This window comes from Somniosus microcephalus, chromosome 31 (assembly GCF_052327205.1).
Source record: "Somniosus microcephalus isolate GS21.2 chromosome 31, FLI_Smic_1.0, whole genome shotgun sequence".
In the NCBI taxonomy this organism is placed as follows: Eukaryota; Metazoa; Chordata; class Chondrichthyes; order Squaliformes; family Somniosidae; genus Somniosus; species Somniosus microcephalus.
This window is the reverse complement of record NC_141017.1, coordinates 38,446,883-38,466,828: the sequence shown is the minus strand read 5'-3', so window position 1 is coordinate 38,466,828 and position 19,946 is coordinate 38,446,883. Positions and strand designations below refer to the sequence as shown.

General features: G+C 50.8%; 1 protein-coding gene across 2 annotated transcripts in view; it reads right to left on the bottom strand.

The window, feature by feature from the left end:
- Window positions 1–3,250: 3,250 nt before the first annotated feature.
- tyk2 (tyrosine kinase 2) overlaps window positions 3,251–19,946 on the bottom strand; it is a 141,710-nt gene continuing 125,014 nt past the window's right edge. For both annotated transcript variants that reach the window (XM_085971866.1, XM_085971867.1), the window contains exons 19-24: window positions 15,305–15,497; window positions 12,356–12,474; window positions 11,619–11,791; window positions 10,526–10,643; window positions 9,563–9,673; window positions 3,251–7,986 (exon numbers count right to left, since the gene is read on the bottom strand). In XM_085971866.1, the coding sequence (XP_085827992.1) occupies window positions 7,849–7,986; window positions 9,563–9,673; window positions 10,526–10,643; window positions 11,619–11,791; window positions 12,356–12,474; window positions 15,305–15,497 (852 nt within the window). In that variant the 3' untranslated portion in view covers window positions 3,251–7,848. The remainder of the gene's footprint in view (window positions 7,987–9,562; window positions 9,674–10,525; window positions 10,644–11,618; window positions 11,792–12,355; window positions 12,475–15,304; window positions 15,498–19,946) is intronic.

Genomic DNA, 19,946 nt, shown 5'->3' with positions numbered 1-19,946 from the left:
ATGCCAGAGAGGGATAAAGAGAGCAGGGTGATGCTCAGTGAGTGGCACTCTTCCCTAAGAGTCAGAAGGTCCCGGACTTCAAGGGCTGGGTTACGAGGAGAGATTACACAAACTAGGGTTGTATTCCCTAGAATTTAGAAGGTTAAGGGGTGATCTGATCGAAGTTTTCAGGATATTAAGGGGAACAGATAGGGTAGATAGAGAGAAACTATTTCCGCTGGTTGGGGATTCTAGGACTAGGGGACATCGTCCAAAAATTAAAGCCAGGCCTTTCAGGAGTGAAATTAGGAAACACTTCTACACACAAAGGGTGGTAGAAGTTTGGAACTCTCTTCCCCAAATGGCAGTTGATGCTAGATCAATTGTTAATTTTAAATCGGAGATTGATAGATTTTTGTTAACCAAAGGTATTAAGGGATACGGGGCAAAGGCGGGTATATGGAGTTAGGCCACAGATCAGCCATGATCTCATTGAATGGCGGAGCTGGCTCGAGGGGCTGAATGGCCTCCTCCTGTTCCTATGTTCCTAAGCTCATGGGTTCATGTCCCACGCCAGAGACTTGTGCACAAAATCTAGGCTGACACTTGTGCAGCCAACATGTAACCAATGACCAGAACCAACAAAAGATTATCTGGTCATTCATTAATTTGCTGTGTGGGACATTGTTGTGCACAAATTGGCTGTCATGCTTGCCGACATAATAATAGTGACTGCAACAAGTGCAAAAGAATGTGAAGTGCTTTGGGACAACCTAAAGACATGAAAGCTGCTATAAAATACAAGCACGGTGGCATCGTGGTTAGCACTGTTGCCGCACAGCGCCAGGGACCCGGGTTCAAATCCAGCCTCGGGTGACTGTCTGTGTGGAGTTTGTACATTCCCCCCGTGTTTGCGTGGGTTTCCTCCGGGTGCTCCGGTTTCCTCCCACAGTCCAAAGATGTGCGGGTTAGGTTGATTGGCCATGATAAAAATTGGTCCTTAGTGTTAGGGGGGATTAAATACGTGGGGTTACGGGGATAGGGCTTGGGTGGGATGGCTGTTGGTGTAGGGAGTGGGTGCTAGGGTTTGGATGATCAGCCATGATCTCGTTGAATGGCAGAGCAGGCTCGAAGGGCCGAGTGGCCTACTCCTGCTCCTATCTTCTATGTTTCTAAGCTTTGTCTTTCTATCTTCAGTTCTGGCAACAGATGGTGAGCATACTCCATGCACTATATGGTTTGTGCTTGGCGTGGTTATCGGGCCGTACATAAAGGGTTAGAATTATGTCAACTTTGTGAACTTTATACACCTTAATTTCCTAAAACCATTGTGACGTAAGAAAACTACCAGGCACTTGGTCTAAGCGTTAAACAAAGCTTTAATCAACTGTTTTACAACATGGAGGTCTAGTTGTGTCCTTCACTAGTTCCTGTTAAGAATGTCCTGCGCAGGTTGGGCCCGTGCCCGAGTATTTATACTCTCCCTGGACAGCGCCACCCGCAGGCCGCTCAATATTATTTCATAAATCTTTCTTTCATGAATGACTGATTCATGTCACACTGCATATATTTATTAGCTCAATACAGGCGACAAGTTTTAAAAACCGTAAAATTATGTGAAAATGTAACCTTATTTCCCACTTCTGCACATTTTACATAGAAACATAGAAGATAGGAGCAGGAGTAGGCCATTCGGCCCTTCAAGCCTGCTCCACCATTCAATGAGATCATGGTTGATCGTCCAAATTCAGTACCCTGTCCCTGCCTTCTCCCCATATCCCTTGATCCCTTTAGCCTTAAGAAATATATCCAACTCTTTCTTGAATATACTTTATGAACTGGCCTCCACCGCCCTCTGTGGCAGAGAATTCCACAGGTTCACCACTCTCTGGGTGAAGAAATTCCCTCATTTCAGTCCTAAATGGCTTACCCCTTATCCTTAGACTATGACCCCTGGTTCTGGACTCCCCGACCATCAGAAACATCCTTCCTGCATCTAGTCTGTCCAGGCCTGACAGAATTTTATAGGTTTCGATGAGATCCCCTCTCAATCTTCTAAACTCCAGTGAGTATAAGCCCAATCGACACAATCTCTCCTCATACGTCATTCCTGCCATCCCAGGTATCAGCCTGGTGAATCTTCGCTGCACTCCTTCCATGGCAAGAACATCCTTCCTCAGGTAAGGCGACCAAAACTGCACACAATACTCAAGGTGCGGTCTCACCAAGGCCCTGTACAACTGCAGCAAGACATCCTTGTTCTTGTACTTGAACCCTCTTGCTACGAAGGCCAACATACCATTTGCCTTCTTAACCGCCTGCTGCACCTGCATGCTTACCTTCAGCGACTGGTGCACAAGAACACCCAGGTCTCTTTGCACTTCCCCTTCTCCCAATCTATTGCCATTCAAATAATAATCTGCCTTCCTGTTTTTGCCACCAAAGTGGATAACCTCACATTTATCCACATTATAGTGCATTTGCCATGTTTCTGCCCAATCACCCAACCTGTCCAAATCGTACTGGAGTTTCACGACATCCTCCTCACAGCATACCCTCCCACCCAGCTTTTCTTCCCTGTTTAGCGAAGCCTCTGGGATAGATGGTCAAGGGCGGTGGCAGCCCTCCAGTCTGGATCGTGAGCATCATCAAGGAGCACCATCACCACAAGGGCTGCAAGGGTTCAAGGCGGCCCACCACCACTTTCTCAAGGGCAACTAGGGATGGGCAATAAATGCCGGCCTTGCCAGCGACGCCCACATCCCGAGAATGTTTTTTTTTTAAATGCATTTTTCAACAGGGGTCATTCGCCGGCTCGAGATAGAGCGCCGATTGATTTACCTCCTTACAAAAAGGAAAATACCGTGGATGCTGGAAATCTGAGATAAAAACAAAGTGCTGGAAATACTCAGCAGGTTTGGCAGCATCTGTGGAGAGAGGAGCAGAGTTAACGTTTCAGTTCTGATGAAAGGTCACTGACCTGAAACATTAACTGTTTCTCTCTCCACAGATGCTGCCTGACCTGCTGAGTATTTCCTGCATTATCTGAATAACCTCCTTAGTCGATGGGCACCGATGCCAATTGTACTGCCCGCGCTGCCATCCTGGCGGAGATTAGCTAACCTCATGCAGACTGGAGATCAAACTTGGGACAATTTCTGGTCTGTAGGACTCAGTTCCACATTCACTAATTGAGCCATGGGGGGAAACACCTCTTCACCGTCCTCCATTGCGCTCAGGTCAGGAGACAATAACAAAGAAAACCAGACAATGGAACTTAAAAGTTTATTACTTTAAAAATCACAGACATTACATATTCTAAAAATATCAGAATAAACATTGCAGGAAAAACAAAGTGAATTTGCATTTATGCTCAGTTCAAAAGAGTAAAATAAATATTTACATATAGTCCAAATAAAATGGACTTTTAATTTCAAGTCCCATTTTCCCTTAATCATTGGCAACATCATTGAACCTATAACATGTGTGTCATTCTCTGCAGTAAAGGAAACCCACTGTACAATCCGTCTCTATCGCTGCCACTCATCAAATCATTAGATGTTTGGCGAGATGTGTGGGACCTCCCTCCTACTTGTGCAACTAAAGATAGTTTTTAAATTTTAAAAACGGATGAAACACACAGGGTCGCTTTCCAAAAGCACAGGGTGTAGTGGACAGATGTGAGGGGCCGATATTAGTTTTACACTTTAGGGGGAAGGGAGGGTAACAGTGTGGAGAGGACATGCGCACGTCACCCAGCGTTGGGTCTTCTAACTCACGGTGCAGGAGTGAAGCGGACACAAGCACAATGTCGATGGACACACGGGGAAGGGCAAACCCAGGATCTCAAAGTCTGACCTGGGTTTGGCTCCCCACATCACACAAGACCACAGCTGCAGATTCCTGCCCAGCCAGTGTATGGGCTGGCGGGTTTACAATCGGGACTTAAAAAAGCAAGTTTTTTTTTATTAAGATACGTACATTCTCATTCAAAAGCGTAAAAAAGCACTGCTCCCTTTAATGCAATCCATCAAATTAAATGAATTTCAATGCAATTCATAAATAAATGGTGTGGGGAAATGGGGATGCAATTTGATGAGAGTGAAAAAGATAAAAGGGTGAGGTTAAGGGAAGACTTTAAACACCATCGAACATGCTGAATAGCATAAACACACAAATAATGATATTTCCAATCACATTCCCGGGATAATGAAGTCATTTTTGGGAGCCTTAAGAGAAGTGCTTTCTCCAGAGACAGAGAAGTAGGACAGAAACTGGGTCCAATCTGGCCTGGTCCTGTCTACAAAGTGCAAATATGTGTGTGCGTGTATATATACGAGAGATGCACATACACTATTCCAAAACAAGGCAAGCTGCGCCCACCACTGTGAACTTAGGATAAAAATGACACTCGGTTTCAATCGTATATTGGCTATGTATTTTTAACTTGTGCAAACTATTTAACATGATATACATTATCCCCCTCATTGACAATCACAATCAGTAAGTATAACCGTGAAAATAATTTTTAAAAGTCCCATAAATCTTTTGTGATTCAGTCCAGTTCAAACAATCTATTTACATCCCCGTCTGCTTCAGCCCAGGTCTTCTGCCTGAATCTAGTTCCCGTTCAGCGATGTGGTGAAGCAGTTTCCTGGAGTCCCAAGTCTGTTGTTTGCTTGGACAGGTCAGAAAAAGGTCAGGGTTTCTCGTTCCCACAGACACTCCACTCGTCTCAGCAGGAACAAAGCAAGCTCACGGCTGGTTGGCGAGTGTTGGGAACTCGCCCACCCTCTGCTCCTCCTCCACAACAGGTAGACCATCAACACAAAGTGTCCCCTCTTCATTCCAATCCAAAGTGCATTTGCTTTTTGCATCTCACCCCAGAAGACACATCTGGACAAGACAAAACAGGTAAACGTCAGTAATTGGATCAGCACTCAGGGTCTGGAGCTGGCCTGGTGTGCAATTACTGCACATTGTCAAATGATCATCTGTGAGGGCAGCGCTTCATCCATGTTACTTGCACTCTCTCCTCATTTTCTTTGCTCACAGGATGTGGGTGTCTCTGGCAACGCCAATATTTATCGTCCATCCCTAATTGCCCTTGATAAGGTGGTGGTGAGCCGCCTTCTTAAACAGCTGCAGTCCGTGTCGTGAAGATACTCCCACAGTGCTGTTAGGGAGGGAGGGAGTTCCAGGATTTTGACCCAGCGGCGATGAAGGAACGACGATATATTTCCAAGTCAGTGACCTGGAGGAGAACTTGGAGGTGGTGGTGTTCCCATACGCCTGCTGCCCTTGGAGGTGGAGGTCCTGGGTTTGGGAGGTGCTGTCAAAAAGGCCTTGGCGAGTTGCGGCAGAGCATCTTGTAGATGGTACACACTGCAGCCACGGTGCGCCGGTGGTGGAGTGAGTGCCATTTGGCTTTCCCCACAGCACAGCATGCAACCAGAAGCAGCCTGATTAAGACAGTGTCCAGGGAAGCAGCTGGGTTCGTGTCATCACATTCCTTGTGGCTCAGGGAGCTGGAAAGTGACCAACTTCCTCCTGAGTCAGTCACCGTGATAAGTTCATTAAACTCGGGCACAGTTCAAAGACCCGAAATCACATCCAAAGCCTGAAACGTTCTGCCAGTACCAACAACGAGAGCAGCTGAGAATCAAACGGATTCTCATCATCAGGAGCCAGTTAAAAAAAAAAACTATTGAAAACCATTCGGACCTCAACGGGGAGACTGCCCTTTAAGAATTAATGAGTCTGACAGAGCGATGGCATTGGAAGATCAGCAGAGATACTTCTGCACCCATCTTCCACCCAAAATCTCATCTCATCTCTTAGGAAGGTGTTGCAGTTCCTCAGCCACATTCCATGTGATCCCATGGGCCAAGTGCCGAGAGCAGCTACCTCAGCACAGACTGCAGATCAAACGTGGCACCTTCTCAATACCACATCTAGCAGTGCTTGTGCTCACTGGGCACCCGGGGGGGGGGGGGGGGGGACTCCCTCTACATCACTGCCATGACTGAGCGCAGTAACTCCTTCCAACCAGTTTCCCTAATGAGTGGGTCCTTAAGCATTAGCTGCATCATGTCAACTCCACAATTCTGTGTAACTATCACTTTGGTACTAGCACCGAAAACATTCTGTGAAGACAGTCAGCCTCATCCTCCAATTTCACTGCCTCACAATTTGTAAAGTGACCGAATACCAACAGAATGGGAGACGGGGGACAGTGTGTGCGTACACCGCTATAAAAAGTGCAAAAGGAAATCAGAAGCTCAGAAAGGGGCTGGCCCATCACCGCCTGCTCACACCCGCCAGGCTGAGTGCTCGAGTCCAGCAATTTCGCCCCTGCCCCCTGTGTCAGACACAGAGGATATCGTACGTTTGTATGATGGTACAGTGCCCAATTATACTGGCAGCTGTGGTCTGACACTGTAACAAGGTTTCCCTTGCCTGCTGCCAGTTCAGGGAGAACATCGTCTAACTCCCTGGCTCATGTAGGCAGCTCCGAGTGTCCTACCACAGTGAGAAGTGCCGCTGCAGTCGGCTGCACAGTTATAAAAGGAAGGGACATGCAGTAACTGGTGCAGGGGAACCTGCACAGAAACCCAACATGTTGCTGCATGAGGATATTTGGCAGTGAAGGCCCCGTTCGGAAACTCATTCTCGGGCATGTAACAGCAATAAGTGAGGGCCAGATTACAGAGGAAGGCGGTGCAAGGAATGCCGTGCTGGGCACTGATGGTTGTGATTTCCCAACACGACAAACCCTGTTGCTGATTCCTGGTGAGGAAGCTTTGTTTTGTTTTGCATTTTTGCTTCTAACTATTTAATAAATCAAAAAATATACAAAACACACAGGTCTGTTGGCACTTTATAACAAGACCCAAATATTTGTAATGCTAAAATGATGTAACAGTAACAGTCAGACTGTTACTGGGCAGGGACATCGCTGGGACCTCAGTGTGAGGAGGCCAATAACAGGTTGATGTGATCAGTCCCATCATGTAGCAAAGCAAAATACCAGAGAATAAATTTATATTTGATTAAGCACCATCGAGAGGTGAGAATCTCACAGGTGCCAGGCGGCATCCTCCACAGGGAAAGAGTTGAATTTTATTCCCACCTAACCAACTGAAGCAGCCATTGCCAACTTCTGCACGGAGTATATTATGGCAGAGTTTAAATACAAAGCGTCGGATGACTGTCTATTTATATTTGATTATCTCTACTGCAGAACAAATTCAAACTCCCAACCTATACATTTGGAAGGAGTCAGAAACATGGACCTTGACCGAATGTCTTTTTCTCAGTCAGATCTTTAGGCTTCCATTCATCAAACTCTTGACTGGACATCAATGATCCAGACGAGATACCAGAGTTACAGATGAGACATTAAACCAAGGCCTTGGCCTGCCTGTTTAGGCACTGTGAAGAGTCGCTCTGCCAGTCTCCTGGCCAACATTCACCTCTTATCCAACACCAAGAAAAACAGAATATCGGCTCGTATATCTCACTGGTGTTTGTGGGAGCTTGCCGTGCACAAAATGACTGCTGCCTTTGTCGACCTTACAACAGTGACGACTCTTTCAGAAGCACTTCATTGGCTGCGAAGGGCTTTGTGACGTCCCGAGGTGGTGAAATGCACTGAATATTTCTTTCTTTGCTCTACTGAGTTAATAAGTGAGAAGGGGAAGAGACACACACACAAAGAAACAGAGAGAGAGAGAGAGTGCAGAGAGACTGCCAAATCGAAAAGTGTAAATCATTCAGTTGCTGCCGATTAATTCTGCAGCATTTCTACAGAGTCACCGAAAAGAAAATATGAAGAAAGACTGAGGTTGGTTGGGGGCCGTTGGGTGTTTATAAATTCTGCAGAATGCTCGAAGTTCCGATCTTTTTGTATCTTTCATAAAGCTTCTGAAAGAATGGAACCAACTCCTGAAAGGTGGGCCTCCGAGCCGGGTCAGGATCCCAACACTTGTTCATCAGCTGGTAAATCTGGGGAGAGAGCGAGGAGAGTCATTAAACAGCCAGGAGGAGGAGGTGCTGAGGTTTCAGCTCGTGATGCTCGTCAACTTCGAATGGTGCAGCACAGGCGGCCATTCGGCCCATTGTACCTGTACTGCTTCTGTGAAAGAGCTCTCCAATTAGTCCACTCCCCCCTGCTCTTTCCCCACAGCCCTGCAAATTTTTCCCTTCAAGTATTTATCCAATTCCCTTTTGAAGGTTACTATTGAATCTGCTTCCACCGCCCTTTCAGGCAGCGCGTTCCAGATCACAACAACTCGCTGACTAAGAACATTTCTCCTCATCTCAGCTCTGATTCTTTTGCCAATTATCTTAAATCTGATGTCCTCTGGTCACCGACCCTCCTGCCACTGGAAACAGCTTCTCCTTATTTACTCTGTCAAAACCCTTCATGATTTTGAACACCTCCATCAAATCTCCCATTAACCATCTCTGCTCTAAGGAGAACAACCCCAGTTTCTCGAGTATCGCCACATAACTGCAGTCTCTCGTCCCTGGGACCACTCTGGTCAATCTCCTCCGCACCCTCTCCAAGGCCTTGACATCCTTCCTGAAGTGCGGTGCCCAGAATTGGACACAATGTTCCAGCTGGGGCCTCACCAGTGGTTTATCAAAGGTTCAGCATAACTTCCTGGCTTTTGTACTCTGTGCCTCTATTTATAAAGCCCAGGATTTCATTATTTTTTTTAAAAAACAGCCTTCTCAACTTGTCCTGTCACCTTCAGAGATTTGTGTACCTACACCCCCAGGTCTCTCTGTTCCAACATGCCCTTGAAAACTGTACCATTTAGTTCATATTGCCAGCTGCTTTGTGAAGCTGGTTATAAGAGTTTATTCACTTACAAGTATTTTAACTGTTCCTTTGAAAAGTAGTTTGCTTGTTAAACCCGTAGATTTCACATTATAAACACTGAAGGGGGATTTCCTCTGCTCACCATTTGTCAGTGACATCATCAAACTTCCTGCGCTGGCTCGTTCCAGCTAAAGTATGAACAACCGCGAGTTCCACTGGCACTGTGACCAGGGGAATACTCTCCCCATTCATTTGGTTTTATATACATTTATTCACAGGGTGTATGGGTGATGTTGGCAAGGCCATATTTATCGCCCATCCCGATGTTGCCCCGAGAAAGTGATGTGGTCAACTGCTGCCTTCTTCAATCTGTAAAACGGAGTGGCTTGCTCGGACACTTCAGAGGACATTAAGAGTCAACTGCGGAGTGGAGAGGAGCCACGTGTTGGCCAGACTGGGTCGGGGTGGCAGGTTCCAGTCCAGCACCTGAAGCACTAAACTGCCTGTAACCAGAGAAACTGCACATCAAGCTCATCACTGGCTCCCCCTGAGCCTTTTGGATCCAAATTCAGGAAGAAAATAAATCCGGAAGCTGAGAGGCCCTGGTCATTTACCTTCCTGAGCCATGGGGAGAGCCTACTTGTCAGGCGAGGAAACACTGTGCTGATAGCGGTGATTCATTTTAAAAGCGATTGTTACATTGACACATTCCACCGCACCCCCCCCACCCCAGCCCGCAATTTCTGTTCTTACCTCCAAGGGACAGGACTTTGGGCAAGGCAAGCGCTGCCCCCTTTCCAGCAGATCAATCAGTCGCACCACTGTCATCTGTCCGTGCGTCACTCCAATCATCTCAATAAATTTCTGAGAGGAATGTTTAAAAATATCTGAATAAGTCCCAGTCATCACTTCATACACTCACGACATTACACGAGCCCTTTGAAACTCAAACCTGAACAGGAAACAGCCTCAGCAAACGCGCCAGGCACGCTCCCAGGCCACGCTGATGGGAGACGGTGTGGCAGAGTGCGCAGGGGGGTCGGAGGAGCGACGGCAGGTCGTGCGATGCACGTTGGTACCTGGAGTCCGCCTCCCGTCTTGATGCCGATCTCTGCCACAGTCGCTGTGGGGAAAGGGCGAGTGGGGGGGTCAGAGACCTCGCTGCAGAGAATGGTTCTGGCTGGTCCTGGACCCTCCACAGTTACCATGGGCACAGGCTAGTTAGCAGTGCAGTGGGTTCTGACATGAATCTTGTCATTCATGTGGAAATGACTTATGAAATAATACTGGGCGACCTGCTGGTGGCGCTGTCCAGGGAGAGTATAAATACTCGGGCACGGGCCCAGCTTGCTCAGGACATTCTTTAACAGGAACTAGTGAAGGACACAACTAGATCTCCATGTTGTAAAACAGTTGATTAAAGCCGTGTTTAATACTCAGACAAAGTGCCTGGTAGTTTTCTTACGTTAGGTTCGACACTGGCCTTCTCCCCCACTAGGAGCTGAGTCCCAATCCAGCCCAGATTGATGGGATGAAAATCTCCTGTGTTGTACATGCAGTCGGACAGCCCCAATCCCACAGCACAAAACAACAACTAATCTCAAAACCCAGGTCACACGTGCAGGGGACAGGCAAGGGACGGAGAGAGGGGGAAAAAAGCTCAGATGGGTTTTCTCAAAACAAAGATAATGTGTAAGTGTGTTGGGAGAGACTCACCGCTGGTGGGCTCTGGCGGGTCTCGCAGAATGTCAGAAGCTCGTATAACGTGACTCCAAATGACCAAACATCAGAAGCAAAATTGAATTTTCCTTCCTTGAGACAGTCAACGGCGTACCTGGAGCAAGACACAAGAGCATAAATAGGCACCCGGAGTAACACCCAACACCCACAGCTACACTCAAACATTAACGTATGTCATGGAAGTAGGCGGAGATGAAAGACACGCACCTCCCTTTACTCCCTCACACTGGCTCGCGTCCCACCTGGTGTGGCGCCTAGACACAGACACACCAGGAAGGTACCAGGGGCAATACTGTTCGGAGTTGGCTGCTCTCAGCTAGGGAGGTGGTGCCTCAGCATCCCTTGGCTAAGGAAGGGGGAACCACCGTGATTAATTATCCCACTGACAACCGGCGGCAATGCGCACGTGTGGAAATACGCGGGGACAGGACAGCGGCTGGCTGCGATGGCTTCCGTAGTCAAATAGCCTGGCAACATTCAATGTTGCGGTTACACGTGCAGAATGACCATTTCCAGCAGAGGGCTGTTATTGGTCATGAGTCTGTGGCCCGACGCGAGGCCGCGCCTTCAGAACAGGAGCTAGGATCGTTGGCGAATTGTGTTGAGAATTAAATAGAATTTACCGCACATTCGGCCCAACTGGTCGATGTTGGTGTTGATGCTCCACACGAGCCTCCTCCCACCCTATTTCATCTCACCCTTTCAGCGTATCCTTCGAATCATTTCCATGTACTTATCTCGCTTCCCTGTAAATTAATCTATGCTATTTGCCCCCATGTGGTAGCGGACGTAAGAAAACTACTAGGCACTTGGTCTAAGCGTTAAACAAAGCTTTAATCAACTGTTTTACAACATGGAGGTCTAGTTGTGTCCTTCACTAGTTCCTGTTAAGAATGTCCTGCGCAAGCTGGGCCCGTGCCCGAGTATTTATACTCTCCCTGGACAGCGCCACCCGCAGGCCGCTCAGTATTATTTCATAAGTCTTTCTTTCATGAATGACTGATTCATGTCAGTAGCGAGTTCCACATTCTCACCAGTAACAGCCACCCGCTGCTGTGCAGGAACTCACCAGAACACGGGGCTGTCTCCGTCGTCCTTTACGCGGTAATAGTCCTGGTGTTCCGGGATTGCCTTGGCCAGCCCGAAGTCTCCGATCTTCACCACATTCTCATTTTCCACCAGAACATTTCTGGCAGCCAGGTCACGGTGCACGTAGCGCTGGGACTGTAAGTAGGACATGCCCTGAATTCAAGACACAAAGAGCAACGGTCAGGGACCCAGCGACTTATGTCACACTCTCACAGACTATGCTTCATGTCGCGATGCTGCTCGAGGGACCTCTGTTCCGACACACTTAGTATCGCAGTCTGCTTCTGGCTGCTGTGCTGCTGGGGCCATAGCAATCTCATCTGCTGGGAGTAACGTTCCAGGGTTGAACACTGGAGATGTAGGTTTTAGTTAAATATTGCGGAGTTTTTGCTAAATCATCTCTGGGACTGGGAAGACATTCTCCGAAACTATCCCCAGAAATCTATATCCATCATGGAGCATCACACACCTTCAGTGGTTTCTCACCTTCTCATGTTCAGGAAACGATGACAAAGCAACAACCTCGTCGAGACGTTCTCACTGCAAGAGTGAAGTCTGAGTGGTTTACGTCCGTCACCTCAACCATCGATGGGTTTACAGGGTCGTACATCAACACAATGTGCCGAGCGAGCACCGAGACAGCACGAGGTACAGGGAGATTTCGGACATTTCATTAACACGCTCCAAAAGGAAAATAATTGAAGCGCACGTTCTCACCTGACAAATCTGCTGCGCAAATAACAGAAGCTGCCCGAGTCCCACGGCGTGTTTGGGGAGGTAATCCCGCAGGCTGCCCAGGGGCAGGTACTCCATGATCAGCTGCACGATCTGGCCTCCTGTGAACACACCGAGCAAAGAGAAACAACTCATTGACGTTAAAGGTTAGTGGATGCTCGTTTCGGAATCACTTAGTAACAACCACTTGCATCGGCGCGGGGGGCTTCGAGGGAGAAAAGCGTCACAAGGCACTTCACAAAAGGGTCAGGTCAATGGAGACCGAGGTGACCAAAGGCCTGGTCGGTAGAGGTTGGTGTGGGGGGAATAGCATTTGCTCACGGGCCCAGGTCGAGATTTCTGATGCGGTGCAGATGGCAGCACCTGGCTGGCACTGCACTCTGCTCAGGAAGGGGACCTAGCTTGTGCCTTCCGTTGGGACTACGTGGAGGAGGTGTTGTGTGTGCTCGTCCTCTGTTTCAGGCCCACTTGCATCTCCTCTGCTCTTCACCTTGTCTCTTGACTGTCTGCTGTTGAGTTCCTGCCCCCCATCTGCCCTTTCAACACGTGTCTGCAAAAACCTGGATTCATCCCAGCGCTTCATGACCTTGTGCATCGGGGAGGCCAGGAGAGGCAGAGCACCTCCTGGCCTCACTTTGCTCTGTCTTTTCAGTTCCTGTACCTTTCCCTCGAAAGCCATAACCCTTTCCTGAAGCGTTTTAGTCAACAGACATGTTTTTGCATCTGGCACATCCCCATCTGTCCACCATTGGCGGCCATGCCTTCAGCTGCCGAGGCCCTAAGCTCAGGAATTTCCTCCTTAAATCTCTCCGCCTCTCTCTCCTCCTTCAAGACGCTCCTTAAAACCTCCCTCTTTGACCAAGCTTTTGATCATCTGTCCCAAGATCTCACGTGGCTCGGTGTCAGATTTTGTTTGATAATCGCTCCTGTGCAGCGCCTTGGGACGTTTTACTACGTCAAAGGCGCTATATAAATACAAGTTGTTGTTGTTACAAGCTGCTGAAATCCCCATCCATGCCTTTGTTACCTCCAGACTTGACTATTCCAACGCACTCTTGGCTGGCCTCCCACATTCCACCCTATGTAAACTTGAGGTGATCCAAAACTCGGCTGCCCGTGTCCTAACTCGCACCAAGTCCCATTCACCCATCACCCCCTGTGCTCACTGCCCCGTGTCCTAACTCGCACCAAGTCCCGTTCACCCATCACCCCCTGTGCTCACTGCCCCGTGTCCTAACTCGCACCAAGTCCCGTTCACCCATCACCCCCTGTGCTCACTGCCCCGTGTCCTAACTCGCACCAAGTCCCATTCACCCATCACCCCCTGTGCTCACTGCCCCGTGTCCTAACTCGCACCAAGTCCCGTTCACCCATCACCCCCTGTGCTCACTGCCCCGTGTCCTAACTCGCACCAAGTCCCGTTCACCCATCACCCCCTGTGCTCACTACCCCGTGTCCTAACTCACACCGAGTCCCGTTCGCCCATCACCCCTGTGCTCACTGCCCCGTGTCCTTACTCACACCAAGTCCCGTTCGCCCATCACCCCCTGTGCTCACTGCCCCGTGTCCTAACTCACACCAAGTCCCGTTCACCCATCACCCCCGTGCTCACTGCCCCGTGTCCTAACTCGCACCAAGTCCCGTTCGCCCATCACCCCCTGTGCTCACTGCCCCGTGTCCTAACTCACACCAAGTCCCGTTCGCCCATCACCCCCTGTGCTCACTGCCCCGTGTCCTAACTCACACCAAGTCCCGTTCGCCCATCACCCCCTGTGCTCACTGCCCCATGTCCTAACTCACACCCAGTCCCGTTCGCCCATCACCCCTGTGCTCGCTGACCTACAGGCTCCCGGTTAAGCAGTGCCTCGATTTCAAAATTCTCAGCCTTGTTTTCAAATCCCTCCATGGCCTCGCCCCTCCCTATCTCTGTAATCTCCTTCAGCCCCACAAACCCCCCCTGAGATATCTGCGCTCCTCTAATTTTGCCCTCTTGAGCATCCCTGATTATAATTGCTCCACCATTGGCGGCCGTGCCTTCTGTTGCCCGGGCCCTAAGCTCTGGAATTCCCTCCCTAAACCTCTCGGCCTCGCTACCTCTCTTTCCTCCTTTAAGATGCTCCTTAAAACCGACCTCTTTGACCAAGCTTTTGGTCACCCGCCCTAATTTATCCTTATGTGGATCGGTGTCAAATTTTTTTGTCTTAAAATACTCCTGTGAAGCGCCTTGGGACATTTTACTAGGTTAAAGGTGCTATATAAAGACCAGTTGTTGCTGTTTATCCTTCTGTCATACCCAGCTTACTGGTATGTAAATATCCCACAGCCAACACACCTCCATCCGATGAGACGTCTCTCAGATACGGCCGTCCACTGATGCTCCCCGATTAGTTTTATTTCTCGGGGGTGTTTTTCAACTGCTTTCACTCTGCTGTTCCTTTCAGTTCCCGTTTACTCTGCCGCTTCCCTATTTAAATTTATCTCCGCCTCGTCTTCCCCTTTTAATTCTTCCACTCCCTTCTCCCCGGGACCTGGACAACATTCCTCCTTCACTCAACATCACCGAAAGAAAGGATCAACTGGGCATTTATCTCATTCGCTGTGTGTGTGGGATCTTGCTGTGCGCAAATTAGCTGCATTTCCCAACATAACAAGTGTCTATAATTTAAAAGTAATGAATTGACTGTGAGGCACTTTGGCCGTCCGGAGCACGTGGAAGATGCGATCTATGCAAGTTTGTTCTTGCTACAGAGGGGCACATCCAGTTACTATTCGGGGTTCCCACCCAGGTTGGTTATAGCAGGAGGACGCAGGCCTTTCCCGCCCTGTAAGTTCCTCCCTGCACCGTGGGCAGTAAGACCACTCGCCGACAGCTGGTGGGGAGTTTAATACCGCGTGTGAATACCGGCCGGCACTCCCGGCTCCTGTGGTTACCTTGCTCACTGCTGCTGCCCTTATACTTGACGATGTTGTCGTGATACAGTGTTTTCAGAATCTCGATCTCCCGTGTCCAGCTGGTGTGGAGCTCCTCGCTGCACTCCGACTTCAGCGATTTCACCGCCACCACTTCCCCCGTGCCGTCGTTATTCGGGTCATAAATGTACAGACCCACCTTGCCAAAATGGCCCTAAAAATAAAGCAAGTTATTTTATTTGAAGTTATTGCTTTCTCTGTCCGCTCTCCTCTTCCTATCGTTCCCCAGGAACCTGCCACCTGGAACCTTCTCAACTGTCCGTTCTTCGTATGTCAGCCGAGACACTGAGTGCTGGCAAGGTATTCGCCCATGGTGGGGGGGTCACAATCAACGTTCCCGTTAAGCTGCGTGGCCGCACGGCAGTCCGGAGATCCCGTGCAGGCCGCTCACCGGTTTTTCAATGGGAATAACTGCGCATGCACGAAAATCTGAATGGTTTACGCAGCCAGTTAAACGGCCCGCACACCAAAACAAATTTACAGGGAACATTGGTCACAACAATATTCAATCCTGGCCGCATGCCCACACAGACAGACCCACACATCCCCACAGACAGACCCACACATCCCCACAGACAGACCCACACATCCCCACAGACAGACCCACACATCCCCACAGACAGACCCACACATCCCCACAGACACACCCACACATCCCCACAGACGGACCCACACATCCCCACAGACACACCCACACATCCCCACACACACCCACACATCCCCACAGACACACCCACACATCGACAGACCCACACATCCCCACAGACAGACCCACACATCCCCACAGACAGACCCACACATCCCCACAGACAGACCCACACATCCCCACAGACAGACCCACAAATCCCCAGACACACCCACACATCCCCACAGACAGACCCACACATCCCCAGACACACCCACACATCCCCACAGACACACCCACACATCCCCACACATCCCCACAGACACACCCACACATCCCCACAGACACACCCACACATCCCCACAGACACACCCACACATCCCCACAGACACACCCACACATCCCCACAGACACACCCACACATCCCCAGAGACAGACCCACACATCCCCACAGACACACCCACACATCCCCACAGACACACCCACACATCCCCACAGACACACCCACACATCCCCACAGACAGACCCACACATCCCCACAGACACACCCACACATCCCCAGACACACCCACACATCCCCACAGACACACCCACACATCCCCACAGACACACCCACACATCCCCACACACACCCACACATCCCCAGACACACCCACACATCCCCAGACACACCCACACATCCCCACAGACACACCCACACATCCCCACAGACACACCCACACATCCCCAGACACACCCACACATCCCCACAGACACACCCACACATCCCCAGACACACCCACACATCCCCAGACACACCCACACATCCCCACAGACACACCTGCACATCCCCAGACACACCTGCACATCCCCACAGACACACCCACACATCCCCACAGACACACCCACACATCCCCACAGACACACCCACACATCCCCACAGACACACCCACACATCCCCACAGACACACCCACACATCCCCACAGACAGACCCACACATCCTCAGACAGACCCACACATCCCCACAGACAGACCCACACATCCCCACAGACAGACCCACACATCCCCACAGACACACCCCCACAGACACACCCACACATCCCCACAGACACCCACACATCCCCACAGACACACCCACACATCCCCACAGACAGACCAACACATCCCCACAGACAGACCAACACATCCCCACAGACAGACCAACACATCCCCACAGACACACCCACACATCCCCACAGACAGACCCACACATCCCCACAGACAGACCCACACATCCCCACAGACACACCCACACATCCCCACAGACAGACCCACACATCCCCACAGACAGACCCACACATCCCCACAGACAGACCCACACATCCCCACAGACAGACCCACACATCCCCACAGACAGACCCACACATCCCCACAGACAGACCCACACATCCCCACAGACAGACCCACACATCCCCACAGACAGACCCACACATCCCCACAGACACACCCACACATCCCCACAGACACACCCACACATCCCCACACACACCCACACATCCCCACAGACAGACCCACACATCCCCACAGACAGACCAACACATCCCCACAGACACACCCACACATCCCCACAGACACACCCACACATCCCCACAGACACACCCACACATCCCCACAGACAGACCCACACATCCCCACAGGCACACCCACACATCCCCACAGACAGACCCACACATCCCCACAGACACACCCACACATCCCCATACAGGCAGACCCACACATCCCCACAGACACACCCACACATCCCCACAGACACACCCACACATCCCCACAGACACACCCACACATCCCCACAGACACACCCACACATCCCCACAGACACACCCACACATCCCCACAGACACACCCACACATCCCCACAGACACACCCACACATCCCCACAGACAGACCCACACATCCCCACAGACACACCCACACATCCCCATACAGGCAGACCCACACATCCCCACAGACACACCCACACATCCCCACAGACACACCCACACATCCCCACAGACAGACCCACACATCCCCACAGACAGACCCACACATCCCCACAGACAGACCCACACATCCCCACAGACAGACCCACACATCCCCACAGACAGACCCACACATCCCCACAGACAGACCCACACATCCCCACAGACAGACCCACACATCCCCATACAGGCAGACCCACACATCCCCAGACACACCCACACATCCCCACAGACAGACCCACACAAAACCACACAGACAGACCCACACATCCCCACAGACACACCCACACATCCCCACAGACAGACCCACACATCCCCACAGACACACCCACACAAAACCACAGACACACCCACACAAAACCACAGACACACCCACACATCCCCACAGACAGACCCACACATCCCCACAGACACACCCACACATCCCCACAGACACACCCACACATCCCCACAGACAGACCCACAAAACCACACAGACACACCCACACATCCCCACAGACACACCCACACATCCCCACAGACACACCCACACATCCCCACAGACAGACCCACACATCCCCACAGACAGACCCACACATCCCCACACACACCCACACATCCCCACACACACCCACACATCCCCACAGACAGACCCACACATCCCCACAGACACACCCACACATCCCCACAGACACACCCACACATCCCCACACAGACAGACCCACACATCTCCATACAGACACACCCACACATCCCCACAGACACACCCACACATCCCCATACAGACACACCCACACATCCCCACAGACAGACCCACACATCCCCACAGACACACCCACACATCCCCACAGACAGACCCACACATCCCCACAGACAGACCCACACATCCCCACAGACACACCCACACATCCCCACAGACACACCCACACAGACACACCCACACAGACACACCCACACATCCCCACAGACACACACACACATCCCCACAGACAGACCCACACATCCCCACACACCCACACATCCCCACAGACAGACCCACACATCCCCACAGACACACCCACACATCCCCACAGACAGACCCACACATCCCCATACAGACAGACCCACACATCCCCAGACACACCCACACATCCCCACAGACACACCCACACATCCCCATACAGACACACCCACACATCCCCACAGACCCACACATCCCCACAGACAGACCCACACATCCCCAGACACACCCACACATCCCCACAGACAGACCCACTCCAAACCACACACAGACCCACACATCCCCACAGACACACCCACACATCCCCAGACACACCCACACATCCCCATACAGACACACCCACACATCCCCACAGACACATCCCCACAGACACACCCACACATCCCCACAGACACACCCACACATCCCCACAGACACACCCACACATCCCCACAGACACACCCACACATCCCCACAGACACACCCACACATCCCCACAGACCCACACATCCCCACACATCCCCACAGACAGACCCACACAAAACCACAGACAGACCCACACATCCCCACAGACACACCCACACAAAACCACACAGACACACCCACACATCCCCAGACAGACCCACACAAAACCACACAGACACACCCACACATCCCCACAGACAGACCCACACAACCCCACAGACAGACCCACATATCCCCACAGACACTCCCACACATCCCCACAGACACACCCACACAAAACCACACAGACACACCCACACATCCCCAGACAGACCCACACAAAACCACACAGACACACCCACACATCCCCACAGACAGACCCACACAACCCCACAGACAGACCCACACATCCCCACAGACAGACCCACACATCCCCACAGACAGACCAACACATCCCCAGATAGACCCACACAACCCCACAGACAGACCCACACATCCCCACAGACACTCCCACACATCCCCACAGACAGACCAACACATCCCCACAGACAGACCCACACACAGAGACACAGACCCCCCCCCCAGACACAGACCCCCC